This window comes from Asterias amurensis, chromosome 1 (genome assembly GCF_032118995.1).
Source record: "Asterias amurensis chromosome 1, ASM3211899v1".
NCBI classification, from domain to species: Eukaryota; Metazoa; Echinodermata; class Asteroidea; order Forcipulatida; family Asteriidae; genus Asterias; species Asterias amurensis.
In genome coordinates this window covers 17,995,806-18,021,585 of record NC_092648.1, presented here as the reverse complement: position 1 = coordinate 18,021,585, position 25,780 = coordinate 17,995,806, and the positions used below count along the sequence as shown (strand labels likewise).

General features: G+C 36.9%; 1 protein-coding gene across 2 annotated transcripts; it reads left to right on the top strand.

Moving 5' to 3' along the window:
* Positions 1 to 745: 745 nt before the first annotated feature.
* LOC139948288 (uncharacterized) lies at positions 746 to 25,087 on the top strand. Of its 2 annotated transcripts, XM_071946395.1 has the most exons (14): positions 746 to 1,241; positions 6,128 to 6,205; positions 6,887 to 7,045; positions 8,404 to 8,631; positions 9,615 to 9,716; positions 13,953 to 14,075; positions 15,043 to 15,109; positions 16,633 to 16,677; positions 16,950 to 17,024; positions 17,479 to 17,542; positions 17,868 to 17,963; positions 19,090 to 19,290; positions 20,910 to 20,975; positions 21,775 to 25,087. In XM_071946395.1, the coding sequence occupies exons 2-14, from the start codon at positions 6,136 to 6,138 to the stop codon at positions 21,934 to 21,936; spliced, it is 1,458 nt and encodes a 485-aa protein (XP_071802496.1). In that variant the 5' UTR covers positions 746 to 1,241; positions 6,128 to 6,135; the 3' UTR covers positions 21,937 to 25,087. The 2 variants fall into 2 exon arrangements, with proteins under 2 accessions (XP_071802496.1, XP_071802505.1); XM_071946404.1 differs by lacking the exon at positions 13,953 to 14,075.
* Positions 25,088 to 25,780: the final 693 nt, after the last annotated feature.

Below are 25,780 nucleotides of genomic sequence, written 5' to 3'. Positions count from 1 at the left end.
CAGGTTTGTTATTTCACTCAAAACATGAACACTGGGACTATTTTGTCAGCTCTTCCAATTCGGTTTAATACTGTTAAACAGGTTGGGACGTTCAGTTACCATAAAATTATCATCAAGAATTGTACAACTTTTGAAAGAAATTTTTCTGAGCTTTCATATCATTAAAAATGTATGCATCAGGTTTGCATGGTAATGTTGGATAGTGGAAACCATATCACTTCATGTTGCTTGTATAAAAAACAAAACATTTCTTAATGAATGTTAGACAATAATGAGTTTTTAAGGTTCCTAAGACCTTATGTTGCACAATGGCTTTTGTTTTGTCGAATGTTACTTGTGCCATCATTTTTACTCAGTTAACCTCCAGGAAGAAATCCATCCTTTGGTAATTTTTCTCCCCGAAATGTTGAAAACAATATTTGCTCTATGAAACTTGCAATTTGCTGATGTGTTTTTCAGCACCGTTATCAAACCATAATTATAACTTTATTTTCATGTAATTTTAGTGTTATTGCTGGTTATGAGAGATAAACAACGAAAGCTGAATTATAATTGTTAGTTTATTGACAACACAGAATTATATTTTGTTTAGCCACGCCCCAACCACTCTGACGTCACCAATCCGTGATGCAAGCGACAGACCCATCTTTACATAACAAAAGGCCCGCCTCACGCACTGTGTTTGGTCACTCCGTGAAAATGCATCTATTGTTGAAAATGAGTCACTGGGTATAGTATGGGTATAGCTCTTTTCCCCAATGTGGATAACATATTTTGTGATGAGATCATATCAGCAGTATTAATAACAGTGATTACCAAGGAAGGTCCACCAATACGGGACGTATACAACATAGCCACTTGTGTTTCCAGTGAGCTTCTGTGTTTATTTTATGACTGATAGTGCACGGGTCCAAAGTACAAGTTCATAGACTGGAGTCAACATCCTCTCCACTCCGCCTGGAATTCCGTCATAATGTCCCGATGACCGACCATGCTCGTTTTGGACTGGCTGGACTCGCTGTAAATTCACTTTGGTTTATGTATGTGTTTGTGTGTACTTTCTCCTGATCTACCGTGGACACTAATCGCCAGTTTACTCTAAGAAAACACCTGGCTGTGTGTGGTTTCCTTGCAGACAAATCTCATCTGCAAACTGAGGGAGACTGCTCGTATCTCAGGAGAGCCTTGCCGACAGAGAGGTGATTGAAGGTACCGTTACACGCACTGGATTCACGGCGTAGGTGAGTATATTACATGCCATCACACCATGATCAGACAGGATTGGCCTAGACCACGACCATATAGAAAGGCCAAACCAGTGAGCTTCATTAATTAATCATTATTAAAATCTATAGACAGTGGCCAACTCATCTTCCTGACTGATCTTTTTTATCCCCATGTGAACAGACGAAGTCATTAAGCAATTTGCCAACGGGGAAGTCTGTTCATCGTCTCGCGACCCGTGGTCGTGTCGGGGGAATTTTCATCTCGGAGTCGGCGAAGCCATAAGACCCATGGCTCGCTCGATGCACGCCCACATATCTCGAAACTACATCTTAATTATCATGTTTTGTTGACAGAATTTAGTCATTAACATAGATATTTTTACACTACAGGCTGTACATTTTTCTAGACGACAACGTTGTCATATCCGATCCCTATGCGTAAGCTTTTCGTTGCCATAACGAAAATAATGTCATCTTTATTTCCGGAAACAGTGGTAAAAACAGTTTTACCTGCATGGTCGAAAAAGTATGAATAAAATAGACGAACAATTCATTTGGAAGGTAACTTCATGTTTTTTTTTAAGCCCACTCGTTTCCCTAGAAATACCACCGTTTGAAATAGTGTCCAGCATGCAGGGACACCAGTTCGAGAAACTTTGCCTCAAAAAATCAAACTTTCGTTCCGGATAAATCAGACGATGGAGGTAGAAATGATCAAATGATCGGACTTGCAAACAAAGAAAGTCAGTAAAAAATATCCTTCTTTCGCAAATACTGATGATATTTTGTCGTTATTGTTTTCACCGTTATATATGCCACATGGTATGTTCATTAACAAATTGAAAATGTCGTCTCTTTAATGCGAAAGCTTAATTTCCCGCGCTGTAATTTAATTCTTTAGGAAATGGAGATATTTTGACGAAGAACAAATTACAGCTGAGACTGAGATCATGATCATGAAATAGCTTTAGTAGGGATATCAATTCGCAACTCCGGGTGATGTTGCGTGTTCGTGCTTTGAATAAAACTCGCAAAGTTTTTGCAGCGACATGTTAATGAACGTGACATTTCCAAGGCAAAATAAATGATACACTTATCGCATATCTAATGAGGAGGTTCAAAGGCAAAGCATACCTATGGTTTTTGGAAATCTTCAAGTGTAAAATTAGTTTCCAAAAGGTGGTGATGTTTTTGTGATATAATTGTCGAAAATCTGGAGCGGTTGTGTGATGTCCAAACAGGCCGAATAATCCGTAATTAGAATACACAATCTGCAGTAAGGTCTCTTTAAAATGCTTTTGAATCCCTTTCTCTAAAAAGCACAATTCAGTTGAAGGGAATTGTTTCTCAACTGGAATCACATTTATGTATTTGGGTCCTTGGGAAACAGTTGTCACATAAAGTTAGATGATCTAACTTTACCTGCAAGTTAGTCTTCAAACCAAGTAAATTAATTACTTATCCACTATTGAACAAAATACAAAAAAATTGTATTTTCATTAGGTTGAGGGTTTTTTTTGCAGAACATAGCCCACCTTGTTTAGCTGTTAATGGCTCCGCTTTTAACATCGGTCTCATCACTGTGTATTGGCGACAGTGATTAGACCGATGTTCAAAGCGGAGACATTAACAGCTAAACAAAGGTGGGCTAGGCAGAACACTGCACAAAGTCTAAAAAACAATAATTGTTTTCTTTTATGGAATTTCCAATTCAGTGACGAAGTCAGTTTCGATATCAACAACATTTGAATAATAAATACCTTTGCAACAATTGAAGTCATTTTCAACTTCGTTTTATGATGTGACAGACAATCACACTAATAGATAGGCCTTCGAGAGTCTGATAACGTTGGGTCGTTTGAAGGGGCAATGATCATAATCAATTGTCGTAAAACTCCAAGCGGAACAACTAAACAAATATCGCCTTCTGGTTCGGTTTATAAAAAGGCTTTATTTTTTTATTATCAGGTCAAGTGAAATCAAATGGATTGGACTTCCTTCTTGTCTGATAATGAAATACCCAGGGACTTTAAGGAGTCATTATATGTATGCAAGCCTTCATTTAAAATTGCATTGTGGGGTAAACTCAAAAGCTGTGATTAGATTTTGGGTCATCCTATTTCCAATTCAATTCAATTCAATTAAATAAGACATTGATTTCATATTGACATCCCAAATGACAGTAAATACAATTTGTATAAGGGCAATATTTTAAACAGTAGTTTGCAACAGAATCAATACAACATGTTTACAGTGAATTAGCTTATTATTAATTTTACTTGAAGGGCAAACTTGACTCTGTAAACAAAAATACTTCAAAGGAAAGTACATTGAATATTGGTTTAGATATTATTGGTTATTGATATTTTTACCATCCTCTTCTTGATGCATGTGAGATGTTATTTTGGCTTTAGCTATTTGGAAGAAAAATACTGTTTGGGTCGTTGGTAGACTTGTTTCAATTGTTGCAATCAATCATTTTTGGTAGTTTAAAAAAATGTATATTGGATATCTTTAAAACGCTTTATTTTCACAACATTGACAGGTTTTCAGATGCAAACTTGTGTTATGATTTCAGACTTAACTAAATCAGTTATTTTCTTTCTCGCTGACTACCAATGCTGCATGCATATGACATTTTTTAGGTGAATACCTCGGCTGGGAAAGACATCCCATAAACCCAGACTGGATTAGGGGTACACGGGATAACCATTATTATGCTTAACTCATTATTGCAAACATGCTCCTGGTCGCAATTTGGAGCTTTTTATGAAAAACCAGACGCGCCATAAGTTGACCTCGCAGAGGTTTCGAAAGGCTGTCATTGCCATAATTATAATCTGATAAGAAAGAGCTTCAGACGGGGAGAAGGCCAACTCTGGACAAAGTCAGTTCATACATAGCCAGCGGGTTAATGGCGTCAGTTATTGTGTTGGATTAGGAAATAAAATTAAGTGATTTATCCATTTGCCGAACAAGGAGAGGGCAAATGCCGAATCAACCCGCTCGCTCGCTAAATTTTGAAAATGAATTGTTGAGTTAAAAAGGAGAGTCTATAATCAGAGGTCCAAACCAAAAGATTAGATCAGAAGGCCCCAAGAATTTTGGAAGTTTTAATTTTGTTCAGATTTTAAATTTTGTTCTAACGCTAGGTCCTACGGGAGTTCTTTTCGTTCAGGCCGATGTACTGATGTTCTACTTTTACACATTTAAAAACAACTTTTTTTTTAGAGTCCTCTGTATTAACATATTATTCATGGAATTCTGAGCAGGCAGCATGAAATCTTTTCGCAAGTTTGACTTTTTTTAACGCAAGTTACACTTCGTCCTCCATGGTTACAACCCCTAGACTAACGTTGTAGAAAGAAGTAGGTTATTTACGACGACAATCTTGTAAGTGAGGTAATAAAATCTGTCATGTAATGAAGTATTTGAGCTGTGGGAATCGTACGGTTGTTGATGGACGGAATAAGTGCACGTGAAATTGGTTGAAAAGCCACAGAAACACGCGGGTTAAACCTGCGGCTAGCGCGGGGGACTTTTTGCTCGTGATGCGGGGGACTATCGCACTTTATCGGTCAGTGCGCGTCGATTGATGTCAAACCAATTTCCCAAACTTTTGCCCACTGATGAAGTCGCCCTAAACCACATCAAAGATTTCCCATTGCTTACTCAAAGTTTTTCGGAATCGTTAACCCTAAAAAAATATAGATTTATTATTTTAATGGATCAAAGACGGTGTGTTTTCCCATCTTTGAACTGAATCCGTGCAATGGGGGTAGAATTTTTCTGCAAGATGATAAACAGAATATTTCAAAAAAACAGAGCAGTGTAGTACGCGTAGGATTATCTTTTCGATTCCATGATCCTGCGCTTAAAGACAGTGGACACTATTGGTAATTGTCAAAGACTAGCCTTCGCAGTTGGTGTATCTCAACGTATGCATACAATAACTAACCTTTGAAAATTTGAGCTCAATCGGTCATCAAAGTTGCGAGATAATAATGAAAGAAGAAAAACACCCTTGTCACACGAAGTTGTGTGCGTTTAGATGGCTGATTTCGAGACCTCAAGTTCTAAATCTGAGGTCTCGAAATTAAATTCGTGGAAAATTACTTCTTTCTCGAAAACTATGGCACTGCAGAGGGAGCTGTTTCTCACAATGTTTTATACCATCAACATCTCCCCATTACTCGTCACCAAGAAAGGTTTTATGCTAATAATTATTTTGAGTAATTACCAATAGTGTCCACTGCCTTTAACGAAACCTTAGTCCAATCCCTCTGTCATGGTTTGCATTTGTTTTGTTATCATGTCCTTGACAACAATAGTGTTCTATAATTATAATCACGGGGAAAGTCCCTTACTATTTTGATGATAGTGTAACACTGGCACACATTTCTTACTTCAATTTCAAACCTATTAATGTGTTCCAAAAAATTCTTGTGGTAGGACTATTGTATTATCTGTGGTCGCGCGTAAGCCAAACATAGATAAAGAAAATTCCTTCAACTCAACTCGCAGTTGTTTCCGCCTCCAAAATAGATTGGAATACTTTTAAAGTGATAAAATCGGTAGGGCCTATTCACCAATTCATTTGTGTGAATTGAGTTTATTTCTACTCCATGCCCGTATAAGGCACACAGTTAACAATACATTTCTTTGTATGGGGTCGCCCACATTGGAAGTCACTGAACCATTTAAACAAATTGACAATGTTTGAACAGTGTTTGTTGGATATTTACCAAACGAAGATAAAATTGTTTTGGTGGCGAGTTTTGTGTATGATTCATGCAATTGCGGTTACACTGGATATGTCATCGGTAGATGGTTTAATTCTGGAGTATTCCTTTCAAGGAAAAGCAATTTTATGGTGGTTTTTTTATGTGATTTATCTAAAGGGAACAACATGGGAGCGGTTCTACGTTGGAGTGGGATTTTGTTATGCATCATTTGCTGTCACTTCAACTTGAACGCAGGTGAGTCAACTTTTTGTAGTTTATAGCCAAAACTTTGGGGAAATAAAAAATGATTATTTTTCCTGATTAAAATTTGGTTTATCAACATGCTGGTATACTATCAAGCAGTGCTTATTATATACAAAACAGTTCGATTTTAACTTTTGCCACCCACTTTTGCCTTATCAGATTTTCTTCTTGCTTTTTGTTATTCAAAGACCCACTTTTGAGGCTGGCCCTTATACTCAATAATATTATATCTACTATTATTTCTTTGTAGTGATCAAACACTTTGTATCTGGTGAAATTATATGAAACTTGACAATGAATTAAAAAACAGAAGTATATGCTGGTCTTCTTTTCAACAGCTTTTGAGGGGTGTATTGCAAATTATGTAACTTAACCAGAGTTCAGAAAAACATTTAAAATACAATATAATACGATCGATTATTCATAGTACAGCATTTTAAACAAATTTACATTAAATATTACTTATGAAATATCATTTTGCTAACCAAAATACTATTCCACATGTATTATGTTTGATTGGTTTTATCTGCAGTTTAAAAAAATTGTTTTCTTTTTGATAGCAGCTCTTTGACATTTTGGACATCAAAATCATACTTTGTAAATAAAATGTGGTTGTAAGTAAAATGGAAATGCTTGAATATCATTTCTGCTTTTCCTTTGTTTTGTTGACAGCTGAGACATCAACAGTTCCTACCAGTGGTGGGGATGACACTTGTGCGAGTCATCCATGTAAAAATGGAGGCATATGTACAGCATACACAAATGCATACCTCTGTCGATGTCCGCAAGAATATAGCGGAGTGACGTGCGAGGTACTCATTAGTAGTCAAGGTAATCATTTTTAAAAAAATCTTTATTTTTGGTATGAAGGTGTACTTGTTAAATATTTAAAATTCGAAGTTCTAAGAATTACACGGGGTAAAGTTGACCCTGATATTGGCACCGGTGTCTCTTTAAAATGAGCCCTTTGCAAACTGAAAATGTCCTATTGCCCCTATCATGATGGAAATGATCTTGCCCCTATACCAAGATGAAAATCTGTGTTAGTCTATATGATTTGTTTGAAAGAAGTGCACTGCATAAAATAGGTTTAGGCCCTATAGATACTAGCCTTGCTCAAGGCAGTCGAATTATTCACTCAGAAAAAAGACCTCCGCTGTATAAAAACCCACCCGTATTCACTGTGCGTAACATCGCACGACACGATACCCCCGTACACTATCCGCATGCGACGGCCTCCGCATGCGGTTAGTGGTACGAGTGCGGATGACTTGTGTGCACAGTAGTCGTACGATGTGACAGTGTGTATACGGCTGGGTCATGCGGTGTGATCGCACGCACCACGCACAGGGTATACGGGTGGGTTTACAGCGTCGTCTTTTCGGAGCGAATAATGCAAAGCTATATAGATACCGAACAGTGAACACAATTAACAACATAGGGTGTCAACCATACCTTTGGTTATGGGAACCACAGATAAAACGATAAAACTTATGCGTGAACATTTCATTTCAAAAAGAGGTCACGATTTAGAGATTTTGCTGAAGATCCGGAGTTGATATGTCCAAGCAGGAAGAACAACCCCTACTGGGGTGTCGTGGCCGAGTGGATAAGAGCACCGAACTCAAGCTCTGATGCTTCGGTTCAGCAGAGTGTGGGTTCGAATCCCGGTCGTGACACTTAACTATAATTGCTTCTCTCCACCCAGGGGTGAATGGGTACCTGTATGGGCAGAGATGGTTCTTGTGATTGGTTTAGCCGAGTAGCGCATATATTACGTACAGGCTGTATACTCCCCAGGGAGCTGAGATAGTTTAAGGAATGTTTTAAGGCCCAGTGACCAGGGGTAATAATGTCGGAAGCGCTTTGAAACACCCCTCGGGCGTGAAAAGCGCTATACAAAAACAGTTTATTATTATCATTAAAATCTTAGAATCATCAAAGCTTCTCAGATTCAAATTTTAGGGCATTAAACTTACACACAATTCCACGACCACTAGTGACATTACTTTCAAGTGATATGTTTCTCAAAATGCTTTTTACTATCGAAAGCCGCTGTAGGCTTCTGTGAACCATTTGCCATTAATTTTAACGCATACCTAACCCTATAATTCATCCCCAATTTGGTTGTATTGGAAATTACAATGATGGCATTTTAAAATTAATTATTGATAACTTCTTATTCACAGATCAGACAGCCTGTGCCAGTATGCCCTGTGTTAATGGGGAATGCGTCAGTACAGGTCCTGCACAGTTTACGTGTATGTGCCCGGCCGGATGGCGCGGAAGTAATTGCGATCTAGACTTCAATGAGTGCACATTGACGCCGTGTCTTAATGGCGGAACGTGTGAGAACATTGATGGTGGATACAACTGCGGTTGTGTATTAGGATTTGCTGGGCAAAATTGTGAAACAGGTAAGGTGGACATTTTTTCCCTTAGCAAATTGCTGCAAAAAATGTCTCAGTTGCTCCTAAGAAATCATAATCTGCTACCCAATATTGGCATTCAGTGTGCACAAACAAGTTAAGTCGAAATCGTTTGCTATGCAATAAAATTTTACTGCATGTCAAGTTAGATTTTGCTCTGAAGAACAAGGCCTCATAAATGTGTATTTTATTTTCTCCTTTTTCTTCTTTTTCATACTTGAAACTCCTGATTTACAATAATTAAACCATTGAAAAGTTATATATATACTTGGAGGCAGTAACATGAGAAATCTAACCACATGTAACAATAGGCTATTGAACAAATTATTGTGAATTCTTTTTAAGAAAGGTGACAATTTCATTGTGTTGTTATAATGACACAAGCATTGAACTTGAACACTGTTTTAACCTAACAATGGAATAAAAAGCTCAGTGCTTGAGCAGAAAATACTGTTAAAGGTATTTCTGCTCAGCAATAAGCAGGATAACAGCCATAGACAGTGCATGTGAATAAGTGTGTTTTGCCATTGTTCTGGTATAAGTATATATAATGTTATCTTCAAGTACGCGCTAATCCTCGAATCAGATTGGCAGAATGGAGTGGTGATAAAAACCTATATTGCACGGCTAATATCACTACCATTAGTCTTGTGTGTTCTATGTCACGCGCCAAGTTTGCTTGAAGATAAATACGTTATCACACGCGCGCTCGTGGAAATATGGAAAATATAGCGCTTCTGCGTCCCATATCCAACTCGGCCTTCGGCCTCGTTGGATATGGGACGCAGAAGCGCTATATTTTTCCGTATTCCACTCGCGCTTGTGTGATAACTTATATTATTGTGCTATACAATTGTTTGTGCAAGCATCTCCATGAAATAATATGGCTCAGAGATATTAAAATAAGTGTATATTTTATATGAACAACATATTATTGGCTTAATTTCCATTTTAAAATATTTTGTTTGTAGATATAAGCTGTCCAACAAATATATGCCATAACAATGGCACATGTGTAATATCAACATGTGTCTGTACAGAAGGGTTCAGTGGAGAAACCTGCCAAGACAAAGGTAAACACAAACTGAGATAACAACATACCAGTCTAAAACTTAGCTCTCAGTTTTAACCAATTTGAATAGAAACAAATACCGTATTTTCCTGCGGATAAGACGCGTCTTATCTGACTTTTTAGACCCCAAAAACATCGATGCGTCTTATCTTTCGGTGCGCCTTGTCTGCTGACGATTGATTTTTTTTAATGATCACTGCGTGAAATAAAAAATACCTTCATGTCCAGTTCAAATCAACGATCTTTGTGTGAAGAATCCTTACTCAATAATGCGGTCGAACAAGACTATTCAGACACTGTGACCGTATTTTCGTTCGAACAATGTCGCAATCCCCCAGACGGTCCAATTATTCCAACAATGCTGCAACGTGTTTATTCCCCATGACCGTGCTTTCATTCCATTAATGCCGCAATGCATCTAGCTTTTTCTGTGTGGCCGGGTATTCGTTCCGAAAACGATTGATAGTCAATAACTTCATACAAACGTCATTCACCCAACCGCTATTGTGTGGTAAACTTTGAGGGTTTATTTTATTTTATTGCTTCAAAACTTCGGGTAGGAACGGTTGTTAAAATCATGGTTGCCCTTGCATGAAACTTGCCTGTAAAATCAACGATGTCCAAGTTCAGACTCGAAAATCTCTCAAAACGACACAGAAAATTAGCCCCAAAACGCAACCGTTCCAAGGTCTGTAAATTTAATCACGCAACACAAAAGCAGATATCGCCTATAGTCGTTGTTACTGTGAGTGTGACAATAAATACAAGAAACATTGAACGCTAGAGGGCGTTTTGGAACGATGTAATAGCGTGAGGTTAAACGCCCTCTATTGGTAAAAATTACGCGAACCAGCAATAAACGCATTGAGACAAGACTCGACGTGTCTGGGCTAGACTGCGCCCCTGTCTTTATCCGGAAGGTCCCTGCCGCTAGATCCAGTGATTCCCTTTGGATACAATGAACGTGCAGTGATATAGATGCCCAATAGTCACTGCTCTCAAGTCCGCAATGGAATTTGATTGCATACGTTCAGGCTATGTCTGGGCATGCTTGGGATCCGCACAGTCACGTGGGAATTTTGGCGCATTTCCAGGCAGCGCAAATGCGACGGCTTAGCGCAACCCGTCGGCGAACATCGTTCAATACGGTGCCCACATGGTCTCCAACATCTGTTGTGGATTCTCGAGATTGAGCAGCGCAATCCACTGTGTACATGTGCATATTAATGTGCATGCAGCGACATCCCGGCCGGAGGATACATTACTACACCCACACGCTACGTCCGTCTGTCGCTGCAATGTATCTGTAATCAGCAAAGATCCTCGTAGTTTGTGGGGACGTCGGATGTGTCCAGGGAGGCATTGTGTTCATGTTGCAAATAAAATTAACTTCAGACAGTGCGTGGACCATGGTTTCTGCCCGCTGATTGGGCCGAACTTTATGTTATTTACAATATACAGCGTTGGCTGATTTGATAAAGGTCGGTATACGTAGGTTCTCAAAGGCAACAAATTACGTCTTTGTGTCAATGTACCGACACCGGGTGGCGCCAGGTGTTCTTTTGTTTGCGGTTAAACGTGCGCCTTGTGCGGTGGTGCGCCTTGTCTGCTGACGTTTGAATTTTTTTTTGTCATTTTAGCGTCTTGCGCCTTGTCCGCCGAGCGTCTTATCCGCAGGAAAATACGGTATTTGTTGCTGATAGTAGAAATAGATTATCACAGACAAGTTTATGGAAATGGTCAGGCAAAACAAAAAGTTTAAAAACATAAATGCTTGTTAATTTTTAACGCAATCTACACTCTTAAAATATCTGGGTCACATTGACTCGGTTCTGAGTCCCTGACATATTTCTGGCCCAAATTCCGAGTCAAAAAGTAAGAAATGGGTCAAACTAATAATAATCTGAGCTAAAACCAAATTTGTGAAAACAGTTTCCAGGTCAGCTTGACCCCAAAATGGACCGAGTTTTAAGAGTGTTGATTGGTAATTTCACATGTGTAATAAATGCTTTGCATACTAAAAATACAAACTCTACCTGGCAAGTAGATCCACACATGATGTTACTGCAAATATATTGATACCTCACCATGCAATGCCTCAAATCCTATATACGTAAAATGTTAGAGAAAAATCCAGACATTTTGAGCGCCTAAATGGACGTACATCTTATGGTTATAAGTTTTAGCAAAATTTGTAGAAGCAATTTATGATTACATACATGTATTTTGTAGTTTGAAGAATATGCTTTTTTGCTTGAAATCGCCCCTTTGCAAGGAATTATCGGAATTCCTTTTCCCTGTGTTGTTCCAGTTTTCCACTCACAATTTTTTCTACCAATATGCTCTTTATTTCGCATTTTCTGCTAAATTTAGAAACTCTTTCTTGTCAGGTTAACACAAATCTCATCATCCAAAAGTAAACAAATGATTTATGTTGGGATACAAATGTTTGACTGTTCCACACAAGTCTCAGTTTTGGCCATCGGGACGACCATCACAGACTGAGCTTGTACAAACCCACAGTCAAAGCTACACAGTTAATTGAATTGTTCACGTCTGTAATGTAGTTACTACTATAGCCTGCATACAGCTTGTTTTTGAGTCAGAGGTTTTAACATTATCCTTAGGCGATTCTGGCTGGACTTATATGCTAATATACTGGCTGTATGTTCTATAGAGACTTGAGTAGCTAGACCAGCAAACATTAATGCGATATAATGCTATAAATAGAAGTATTTTGGAGCACTGCTGGTTGAAAAGAGCCAAAGTTGGTTGAGCTTGTTTTTTTTTATAGATCTTATATGCCAAATTTCATAAACAGCTTAAGATTCACTATATTTCCTTGGGTAGCTAGAGAGGCACCATCAATAGACTCATTCAAGATTGGGCCAGATACAATCCAAATGACCACTTTCATAAGAGGAACTCACAACTAACTTTGTCTACTTACCTCACTACACCTGCAACCCATACGGGAGTTTGTTGCAGTATTCGACAGATACAGATGCAGTTGTTCTTAGTTTGTGGCTTTGACTCGTCATTTTCCAACTATTTCTTACCACTTACGTGTTTGAGACTTTTCCAAAAGATTTGTTCACAAACATTTTTAAAATGCCGATAGAGTTTCGCTTTAACAAAACATAATTAAAACAGTCAGAGGAATGGACATGTACTTTGATTTGAAATTTACAAGTCGATGATTGAGTCGATGATTGAGCTGCTAATGAAAAGCAGACAAATCTGACTTCTGCAAACTCCAACTAATTGTAAAATCATATGTGAACATTCTTTGGGGGTCACTTACCAAAACAGATCCCTCTGACTGACATTTCTGACTGCAGACATGTGTGAATTTACTTCCCTTCAAGTATGAAGTGAGCTATGAAATATTCCTTGAACTAGATTACTTGGTTTTGAAATTTTGCACTGTGAGTATATAACCAAGTGAGATTTGATGAAACACCATATTAGGTGTGGTGGTTCTGAGGGCCCAATTTCATAGAGCTGCTTAAGCACAAAAAGTAGATAAGCATAACAAAACTACTCTTACAGTCATAAAGCTACCAGCCAAACTTCCATGTCATAGTTACAACTTGTGACTGGTATCCTGCTCATTTCTGCATAACAGAAGGTTGTTTCGCAATATTTGCTGCTCAAGCAGCTCTGTGAAACTGGGCCCTGCCCAAATTTATGGAGCTGCAGGCTTAAGAACAAAAAGTAGATAAGCACGACAATTAGTTACGCTTGCTGGAATAAGACTACCAGCCAAACTACCATGTCACATGGTTACAAATTGTGACTAGTATCCTGCTCATTTCTGCTTAACAGAAATTTGTTTAGCAATGGAATTGGGCCCATGCAGGGCCAATTTCATGGAGCTGCATGCTTAAGAGCAAAAAGTAGATAAGCATGACAAAATTACGCTTACCGGAATCAGACTACCAGCCAAACTACCATGTCACAAGTAAAAAAATGTGACTCGTTTCTGCTTGGCAGAGAGTTGTTCAGCATATTTTCTGCTTATGCAGCTCTTTGAAAAGGCCCTAGACATTTTGACCAGTATGCTGAAGACACTCATTCCCCTGAAGACAATCGGAGCATACTGATCGAAATGTTGATTCATTAATTAACCACTTGCTCTTCTCCGAGATTAATAACATGGTGTCTCAACAAACATCTCTTGCTTCTTGTATTAGTTTGTAAAATACTTTAAAAATTGGTCTTTCATTATGTTTAGTGGGCTGCAATTCGAATCCATGTATGAATGGGGAGTGTCTACCATCAACGGATGACCCAAATGGTTATACTTGCCAATGTCATGTTGGCTTCACAGCAAGACTTTGTGATCGACCTCTATATGGTTTGTAAAAAAAAACACCACTATTCTTTGTCTCTCACAGGTCTGATACATCATTGGTATTTGGAGTGAGAGGAAGTTCTAATCTCTAGCTTTCAGTAAAAACACAATACAACCAACTTTTCACAGATTGTGTTTGGGAGAAAACACCAGATAATGGTTGCTGTTATTTTCTCGATCTGATGCTAAATTGAATAGGACCTACCCTAGAAAAAAAATTAAAATTATCAAGCACAGAAATGATTGAATGTATTGAAAAGGTCAAAAGTGAAGGGTCAGGTCCCTTGTGCAGTGCAATATTTTCCATTTTTATATTTTTAACGGGACAATAAATTAATTGAATTGATAAATTTTTGGCAGAGATATTATGTTTTCCATTACACCTATACTGGAATCAAATTTGTAAATAAAGTTCTCACCATTCCAATCTTGTATCACACCTCGTTAATTCACAAAGTTATCAATAAAAAAAAACAGTTGAGGTCTGAAACAATCTTTTCAACTTGAAGTAGGGTTCAGAGAGTTTTAAAATGACCAGTTATTTTGATGTTTACTTTTGGTTGTTTATCTTATGCACGTAGAGCAACTAGAAAAAGATGCAATGCTATATCTATAAGGTGGTGGTTTAGCTAACATTTCTTAACATAAATATTTCTTTAGAATTGCATATATCATTAAGTGATTTGACACATGCTATCAACATAACCACAAGTCCATAACACCATCATGCCTATTTGCTACATGAAAAAAAAATACCCAACAGATTTCAAATTTTTGGGCAGTAATGTATCTTTACATAAACTCACATGTTGTTCTATGATTCTCTTTTCTAAAGAAAACAGTTTGATTGTGTTAAAGTAAGTCCCCACAACTCTGGGTATGTCTTACCCACATGATTAGATATACTGAATTTTTAAGGATGTAAAACATGTGTGATTGTAAATACAATATTCTTATTTTACTTGTACAGTTGCGTGTTCCCATGATGGTAATACATACTATGATGGAGAGGTTAGGAACGACGTATGCAACCAGTGGTAAGAAACTTAACTTAAGTTTAAAGTCCTGTGGGGTGGATTTCACAAAGAGTTAAGACTAGTCTTATCTCGAGTTAGGAAGAGTTGCTCCTTCCTAACTTAGGACTAGTGCACTATAGTGTTAAGTTTTTAATAACTCTTAAAGAGTCCTAGGACTTTTCCTAAGTTATCATCTTTGTGAAATCTACCCCCATTTCCTTCAGTTAAAGGAGTTGACATGAATTCTGGAATGTATAAGGCTCAATGAGCAGTAAAATGATAATAGCACCTTATGCAAAAATCTGCCAAATCCTCTTTATGGTGTTTTCTGATTGCAGAAGATTGAGGACTATAAGGCCCATAAATCGCTTATCACTGGGCCAGGTATACCGATCATATTTGTCTTGTCTTTTCTTGATTGATATTGCAACAAAACCCCTTCTCAGGGGTCACAAGGTCAGGGTCAGTTGTGTGCATGAAATTGCCAACCCAAATGCCAGAAACCTCTTCCTTCTCTAAACGATAAAGCCCAGTTCATATACATCCTGCGAATGGGATACAAAATTTTGACGTCACATCTACGCAACAACTCATTCGCATCAGTTGACTTGCAAAACAGCCCTGTGACGTCAAAATTCGTATCACATTTGCAGGAACGGGGCTTGAGTAAGCTGATTTCCTGTTTGTGCTTTACACAACACACAGGACCTTTGTCTTTACATCCCATCTGAAGGAGGAGGCAAAAATGTGTCTTAGGTGTCTTCCTGAATTATTTTTTTTCTTTCTTGTTGTCAAGTTATCATCTTCTACAAGTCAAATGCTGTATATTCTTTGATATGATTATACAAAAAAGTATTGTGCTTCATTTCTTTTTTGTTAAGTAATTCATAAACTATTGGAAGAAAATGATTTCAATGAGCAAAGAAGTAATTTTGAAACAACAGCTTATCTTGTTAATTTAATTCATCACTGATGTTATAACATTTAATAGATTACTTTAAAAGATAATAATTATTTATTAATAAATGTTAAATAGGCCCAATTGGATTGCTTTTCAAAGTGGTCAAAATATTATTGTATTGCACAAGTCAGTACTTGCCTTCAACACCACCCCCCTCCCTTCCACAAAAAACAACTGCAGACTATGTAATACTCCTTAGTTTATACTCGCATAGGCCTAAATAAGCAAGATTTTATGTAATACTCCTTAGTTTATACTCGCATAGGCCTAAATAAGCAAGATTTTATGTAATACTCCTTAGTTTATACTCGCATAGGCCTAAATAAGCAAGATTTTATGTAATACTCCTTAGTTTATACTCACATAGGCCTAAATAAGCAAGATTTTATGTAATACTCCATAGGTTATACTCGCATAGGCCTAAATAAGCAAGATTTTATTAAATTCATCCCTAACGAAATCTTTTTAAGATACACAAGATTAATTGTTTTTATTTTTCATTTTCGAAAATAGCCCTCTCAAGTTGTTAGTAAAGTTTATGATTATCAATTAGACTCACATTTCTGTACAATTTTTCTTCCAGCCACTGTAGGGGAGGTGAATGGCTGTGCACAAAGAAATTTTGCGGGTAAGTTATTTACATGTGAAAATTGAAATTACACAATTATTTCAATGTCATAAAAAATGTAAAAAGGGGAATTAAATTTTTTTTTTAATCTTCAAATACTTTAGGAATATGTTGGGACCCTATGTATATTGCAGTTCATAACTTTTCAACCAACTGAATATTTGCTAAATTGTAGGCCTACACAGTCATTAAAAAGAAACTTTCCCTCAACACACTCAACACAAGTATATTCCGTTTAAGTTCTGACTAATTCTAATTTTGTTGATCTACAGATCGTTTCTGGTAAGGTTTGACTTCAATGGTGATTACTCCTCAATTGTCCAGGGAAATGAAGACCATTTTAAAAGGTAAACTTAAACCCTCTGTGAAACTGTACATCCAAACCAGAATTTCAAATAAAAAGTGTCTTTTATTGGGAATAAAACATGGTGTAATGAGTCAATTCCAAAGCTGCTGGTCAAACTTTGCTCGCTTTAAATACTTTGTTAATGATAAAGTATGACAACTTTGAAATTAAAAGCACAAATTATACATGAGATAAAACAACTGGATAAAATACTAAGTTTACAAGTAGTTAGACAATATGAGATTGAGAAGGTCACATACAAACTTCAAAACGAGAACAAGTGAACATAAAAGAGGAGAGTGCTTTCAATAAAGTCAATGCTAGGGCCTATGCCTTTAAAAGTATTCAATGCAAGTGCCATTTGCAAAACGAAAATGGCCCTGCCCCTTCAAACAATGCATGTGAAGTACAAAAGCAAACTGCCTCTAAAAATTACTTTTTTTTTCTTGATACAGCTCTTTAAAAACTAACCTCGCATTGGAGTTTTCAATTGATGAGAGTATGATGGACAAGTTTGTGGTGAGTTTTTTTCTATGATTTGACATGTTTATAACTAAACAGTTTCTACTGGAATAGCTACTCAACTCTCACTTTCAAAAAGTAGTAACTTACATCTTAAATGCATGGCATCAGAGCCTAAAATTAAACACAATGAACTGAGGGTTTACAATACATAATATTGATACACTATTCAAGTCACATGAGTTTGTCATTCTACATGATTCAGTTCTTATTTTGAGTTTTATTCTTCGGTTCACAACACTTTATTTGCAAAAGATTTCACCCTGTACTCCCTCTTAAACCCCTCTTCCCTTCTAACCCATTCCTGGCTGTTTCTTTGTAGATATCATCTGGTAGTATCCATGTAGAGTTTGCACTGGTGCCACTGGTTGATTCACATCTCAACATTGAAGATGTTGCAGCAAAAATGCTATCAACGGTGAGTCCAAATTCCTACACCTCCATAAACAAAATTTGTTGTTGTAAAAGTCTATACTTGGAAAGTATAGGCTATAGCAGTTTGCAGAAGCACCATTGGAATATATTACCTATCCCATGCAGTGTAGATTTTTCTTGTAATAATAATAGTATTAATAATTTTGAAGTCTGATATAGCGCACGTATCTACCAAACAATTAGGTACTCAAGGCGTATGCAAACTTTCAGAGAGATATTGCAGTGATGGATTCTCAGACCCAATTATGTAGCACTTTATAAGGTTTTACAAGTTGCTACGGTGCATTCAGCAGCCACAGCCAGAAATACCCTTCTCTTTTTGATAAGTGTACTGGATTCTTACATGGGACCAACAGCTTTACGTCCCATCTGAAGGATGAAGCAATGGTTATGTGTCTCGCTTAAGGACACAAGTATCACAGCTGGAAAATCGAACCAACACTGATCAGAAACACCAGATTTTGAATTTGGTTCAAGTTTCCACTTGACCTGCTGCTCTGTTTATCTACTGCAGCTGAGAAGCTTGGAATTAAAAGACTGCCAATATCATATAAGAACATTTTCTCCTGTATGTCTGCTGCAGTGGTGTAGTTTGGGAATCAGTAGATTGCCAAATAATTTCAGATTTTTAAACTGGTATTAGACTACAGATTCATTGCTGACTGTCACTTGTTAGGAACAGTTTTTGATAATTACTTAACAGCATGATCATGGACAACATTGATCTGTTTGTAACAATTTAATTATAAATTGAACAGTTTTGTTGCAGCACAAAGGGCTTTGTTGTCATAGCAGGTGTTTTACAATACAAGGCAGGTGAAAATGCTTACAGGTTGAACAAATGCAATTATTATGATTTTTGCGGTTCCAAGGGTATCGTCGCTCAATTGTTACTTTATCAAATTGTCTACCTTTTCAGGGGCAAATCATACCTTATGGTCTGTAATTTTGAGATTCAAAAAAATGTAAAAATGTTCTATGATTGTGTTTAACTGCACGCAAAAGGTCTAAAGTCTAAGTCTCAAATAATCAAAGACAACAGAAAGAAAATATGTATTTCCAAGTTTGACCAACATTTATTGCTTTCATTTTCCTTCTTGTTTCTCCAGCTTGAATCAGAGACATTCTATTTTCGCTACAAAGGAACGTCGCTCTTTGTTGACAAATCCTCGGTCATGTTGGAGAAAGTAGAGACACCAACTGAGGAGCCTGGTGCCCCAGTTATTAGTAACGTCACTTTGGTAGTCGTCTGTGTACTGGTCAGTGTACTTCTAATCATGGCAGTTATCATCGGAACTGTTGTTATTATAGTAAGTATGATTTAAGAACCTCGCTTATAATGTAGCCGACTTCAAAACAATTGCCTTAGGCTATAGTGCAAGATTGAAAACCTTCCTTTTTAATTATGATTAGTTTCAATCTGAAAGCAGCATTAGGAAGATAAGTGCCAATCCTCAAGTAAAAAAAATTATCAATAAATAATAATAATAAAAGAACAAACAAATCGCATTTGCTCACAATCACAACTGCAAGTTCAAAACAATCCAAATAATTGAAGAAATAAGTACAAAATGACTGATAAAATATAAGTTGGGTGGTGTTTTCATAAAAACAAATGTGTCACTTTAAGGTTTCTTGATTAAAAAACATTGGTATATGTAACAAAAAAGTTAGTAGAAGTTACCATCTAACATATCAATCTTGTTATTACTCAGCGAGGTATACATTGAAACTAATCTGGGTTTTTATTTTTTCATAACTACCAATCAAGTCTTTTTATCATTCTGCAATAAGCAGAAAACAAATCTTTGATTTTTATGAGGTTGTTATGTTTACTTTACTTCATACAAATGTTTACTAAATATACTAAACTGGATCTCTCTCAAGTTTCTGAACTGCTTTCTTTCAAATGCTTTCATTCTTCATGACCTCATCAGGAATGCAGATACCAAGTAGTGAAAATAAAAACCATCAACACCCATATCAAATTACTCCAAAGTTGTTTTATTTTATACCACAAACAAGATTTGCTATGGATGAATGAATGCAAAACCATTTTGTTTTGTCTGGATTTTTTGCTCTTTAGACCCCAATCATTTTGTTTATGGAAACTGTTTTGTTGATGGGTCGGGAAAACTTTAAAGTAGCCCCGAAAAAGTAGACCTGGCCTAACAAAGCCCTTTTTGTGTAAACAGAGTAATATTGCCACTACCTGGATAAGGTTTCAACCGTAGAAACCCAACGCCGAAACGTTAAAAGGCTTAGAGTCTGATCCCATGTTCCTTTTTGGTCACATCACCCTAGCCCAACCTTGCCTCTGGGCTTTAGTTTTAAGGGTTCACAGCTTAAGTGACCTGTAAATGCTGTAAGAAACTCTATTTCGGGTAGTTTTTTTGTTTTTTTTTGCCTTTGACAGTGTGAAGCTGATGAGTTACAGACACCCAAGGGTAAACACAAGTTCAGCTGAGGGAAAGTTTGGTCTCACGGGGAAAGCATGCTGAATTGTTGTACATAAATGGACTGTGACAAAACTCAAACGAAAAAGAAAAAAAAGAGTAGTACAAATAAAAAACGTGGGTTACCTTTTCTGTGGATTTTAAGAAAACAATTTAAAGCCATTTTATTTGATGTAGAATTACAACAAGTTCATCAGTAGGATTTGATTTGAAACTTTGCATGGTGGAAATACGATATTGTAAGGTTTGCGGTTATGCATGTAATAATAATCTCTTTATAAATGAGTTTGGGTGGTTTTGAAAAGAACCATTGGTTTCAACTTGATGTTTTGATCGGTAGGCCTATGCCCTTATCGTCTCAATGAGAAAGCTCCTTGTATAGTATAGACTAGGTAGGCCTACAGGGTTTGTAATGATAAACTGCTATCAGTTTGCGTTAATAAATTCATCGATTGTCAATTTGTTTGTTTCAGGTCCATCGAAAACGATCAGAGAAGACATCTTTGGGGCAGTTTCGGGGTCGAGAATCAAAAGAAGAGGTAAAATCCAAATTCAGTCCTTTCCTCTCATCATTTATCTTTTTTTTTTTTTTTTTTTTTTTTATAATCTGATGAACCAAGCAAAGATACATGGCGCAACTCCATGTAGGGCTGCTTAACTTCTTATTAATTTGCTCTGTTGTTTTTGTCTGCCCAAGTTCTGGTTTTGTATATTAATTGTATTTCCAAGGCAAGTTGCTACAAGAAATGGCTTATCCTTAACCTTGCCTCCATGCTATCTACTGTTGATTTTGTATTTTTACAGTGTCTTTGTTTCTTTGTTTTATTCTGATGTGTGATCAAGAGTCCCTGGGGTCAATTTCACAAAGAGTTAGGACTAGTCCTAGGAGATATTAGGAACTTGAGGCTTAAGTTGGAATGAGTAACTTGTCCAACTCGAGATAAGACTAGTCTTAACTTTTTGTGAAATCCACCCCAGGTCATTTAGTGGGGGCCAGCATGCCTGTTTGGGGTTTCTCTTTTGCTCGTAGTTTGTTTTTATTTGTGTGAAATAGGTACTAAACTTAAGCAACTTTCACCTCTTCAGTGAATAATTGTGTGTGGAAATTGACACACTCGAATTGAAATTCCATTTTTGCACATATCTCGGCTTGGTCCAAGAGCCAATGCTTTTTTTCCAAAGGTGATTCATGAGATAGGAATGCTAAACACATTACACCTGAAGTACAATAATATGCTCTTCTGACTCCCAAGTTCAAATGTTCACGGCTCATTTCCTCCTGATGTGTTTTATGATGAGTTATTCCATTTCTCTCTCTCTATACTCACTCTCCCACAGCCTCCTGCTATGAATAATTCAAACACCAGACACCACAACGATTTGTACGACTCAGTCCCGGAAGAAGAGGACGACAACTGCGAGCTTAAAAACATCAACATTGATATGTTCAAGGTGGTCAATCCACCTAGTGATCGGAACCTTGGACCTGACCACGTCTGAACCCCACCCCCCCCCCACCCCACAACCCTCTTAGCCTCTTAGGATTGATGGGAACAGGTTGGTGTCTTCAACTCTTATATAGAAACTCAGGGGATTGTTAATTCATCCCAAGTTTGGTATTCAGCCCCCCGAGGCACAAAAAATCATTACACCATCTGTTGCCTGTGAGCTAAAGGTATGGATGCTGATGATCACAATTTACTATCTGGCAAAACAAGGTATATTGTTTAGCCTTTTATTTTTTTACTTTTTTTTTTAACTCAAGTCAGCATTACTTTTGTCATCATTTTGTATTGGGACCATTGCTTTCACTTAGGACTAGTCCTAACTTAGGACATAGTCCTATGCAATATTATTAAAACCTTAGGGTTATTTTTAAGTTTGTACATACTCGTCCTAACTGGAGATAAGACTAGTCGTAACTCTTTGTGAAATCCACCACTGGACACCTTGTGTTTGTTGGATTTCAGAGTTTGAAGAATATTATTGTAAAATTACAACAATTACAACAATTGTTTTTAAACCGACTTGCCTACACTTGTAGTCTACAGCAATTTAGAGAAATTTTGTAATCATCCATAACATAATCATATAAACCCAACCCACCATAATAGTAAAACCAAAATAAGAATACTTAAAATAATTTTTTTAACCAGGGTCAATTCAAAGGCTTCCTAACCAATCTTGCCCAGTGGTTAGGTCTAAATCCGAAGTTGTTGATAAATACATCTCGATCCAGTGTGCAACTATTTCTAATTAGTCTTGCCCTTGGTTTAAAGGCAGTGGACACTATTGGTAATTGTCAAAGACTAGCCTTCACAGTTGGTGAACCTCAACATATGCATAAAATAACTAACTTGTGAAAATTTGAGCTCAATCGGTCATCGAAGTTGGGAGATATTAATGGGGAAAAAAACACCCTTGTCAAACGAAGTTGTGTGCGTTTAGATGGTTGATTTTGAGACCTCAAGTTCTTAATATCAGGTCTCGAAATCAAATTCGTGAAAAATTACTTCTTTCTCGAAAACTATGGCACTTCAGAGGGAGCCGTTTCTCACAATGTTTTATATCATCAACCTCTCCCCATTACTCGTCACCAAGAAAGGTTTTATGCTAATAATTATTTTGAGTAATTACCAATAGTGTCCACTGCCTTTAACATAAACAATAAAAACTCATTTTTCGTCCCCTTATAACCCACTGAAGGTTGTTGATCAACCTGTTAGGATCCGGTATGCTAAAATGTCAGCATTCCTTCTTCCCAGGTGTCAGTCAAACAGTCAGTCTAATTATCGTACCCCTGTCTTTTTTCAAAGGCACATATTCCCCAAACCCGAAACCCATTTCTTAATAGGTGTCATCAGTCATGTGGCAATAGGTCAGCGTTTGGGTAGCTACAGTCCCAGCAGCCCAACCCACAGGAGGTTCACAAAACATTTTACAACTCCCTTAAATAGTTCTCCATCTAATTCGGGGCGAGGGTATTTCATCATCAGAGAGAATGGTGAATAGGGCAATAATAATGGGCCGGGTGTGATGAACTGGTTTACTGCAATGAGCTTTTATTTAAAAACAAACAAAATGGAGTCAAACCATTGATCTGCAATGCTTAAACTATAACATAATAGTTTGCTATTCAATACTTAACTCAGTGTTATTTCTCAGTATTCATTAGTTTTTCAGGTGATAATTATTTACTATTTTTTTTTTACTTTGTTGCATGAAGTAAAATCTGTTTTAAGACTGCTTTTAGGATGTGTGCATGGTTCAGTGTTTTTAAATGTATTTTAAGATGAAGGCACAATGGGATCATCAATGTTGATGGTTATTTAACAAAAGGTGACATTCAATCCTAAAGTTAAAAAAACAAAGGAAACTTTAAGGTAGGGTCAAACTTCGGTAAATAACCCTGACATCAAGAATTGTGTAAGTCCTATCTGAAAGCTTACCTGTCATAAAGATGGCAGTTGTAAAGCCCTAAGCATCCTTTGAATTATTTTGTCTGAAATACCCCCCTTTGATTAGAAAACAATGTTTGAATCTTAGAAACGATTCATGCTAAGCGTTTCTCAGATTTCTGAAGGTTGGTGTCTGCTTTGCTACTTATGCTGCAGCCATAGTTGCGGTAGTACATTCCTGCCACCACGCTACATGTGGATGGATTGTACGGTCTTGATAAAAATTCATGAAGAAAATACCTTGACAGTTATTTGCTGTTTTCTCAATAACTAGGCCTATATAAAGACACTGCATTCAGCTTAAATGATCACATGTATCTTTTGCTGTATCTGTCTTAATAATTTTGTTGACAAAAACATGACCCTACCTCTAAGTGTTTCTATTCATCTGCCTTGGAGTTATATCACCTTCTATCATTTAAGATTTTGAGACATTTGTCCACTTATTTCGTCAACTCTCCGTTTCTGGTAACATTCAAATAACTTTTACTCTGAGCTGATACTTTGCAAATTTTTGAAGCTTTTTTTTCCGATGTAATGAAATGAGGCTGGCTGCTTGAACTTTCATCTTTATCATTTTGTTTTTGAGAAATTAGTTATTTGTTTACCCATCTGTCTCTGATATTTGTTTGAGTAAACATAATATCATGTTTAAAGTCCTACATTGGTCTAGTCCCACGACTGTTTTGTAATGAATGTAAATATTTCTTGAATTGAACATTGAGAATATTTTTAGTTTTGTATTCACATAATATAATTAATGTCAATTTTACGCTTATAAGCTATGAGAGGGGAAAACGAACTGTCGTAATTTGTTGAAACAAGGTTCTTAAGAAAGGTTCATGTAAATTGCTTTAAGTTAAGGCTGCTTAAGCTTCAATCAAACAGGCTCAATAACTTTATGAAGTAGTTTGAGAGTTAATAATTACTAAGCAATTAATATTTCGTTGTTTTAAACTATGGGTCCCACCAAACAATATTTAAATTTCAGTTTCTGCTAATCCCAACTTAATCTGTGATGAGAAAATTGTCTGCCCGTAGTTTTATGAAACACATTTGGATCTTCACTCCAAAATGGGGAAAACAACTAGATTTGAACAAAATATTTCGAAGTTATAACAAAAACTTAACATGCTGTGTTAAGAGGTAACTGTTTGTGCCAACTAAATACTATATAGGCCTATCTAACCCAACCAGCAAAAAAAAAATCAAATCATTATTTCACTCAATGCTTTGTGCATTTCTGAAATCACTGCCAGACCCCTTTTTAAGAGCCTTTAAAACACTGGACACTTTTGAAAATTACTCAAAATAACTTTTAGCATAATTTACTTGGTAACAAGCAATGGAGAGCTGTTGATATTATAAAACATTGTGAGAAACGGCTCCCTCTGAAGTAACACAATTTTTGAGAAAGTGGTCATTTCCACTCAGATATAAAAGAAAAATGAGCTGAAGCTTTTATTATGCATCTGAAAGAACATAAAGTAATGCAACACGGGTGTGTGTTTTTTCTTTCACTATTCTCTTGCAATTTTGATGACCAATATTGAGCCAAAACTTTCACAGGTTTTGTATTTTATGCATACAAAATTATGTTTGGATACACCAAGTGAGAATAGTACTGGTCTTTGACAATTACCAAAGGTGTCTAGTGCCTTAAGGGGCCCCATATGCCCAGTTACAGCCCTATTTCATCTTTATCGAGTATGGGTGCAGCAGAAGAGCTTGTGATCCATTTATTTTGGGGGGGACAGAAGGGGATTACGAGTGGAATGCTGAAATAGTCGGCCCTCTCTGTCATACAGGAGGGATCAGCCACAACATGACGTGATGGTCTAGCAATTCCTCTTAGCATGGAGCTGGAGCTCACATTGACAAAAAGG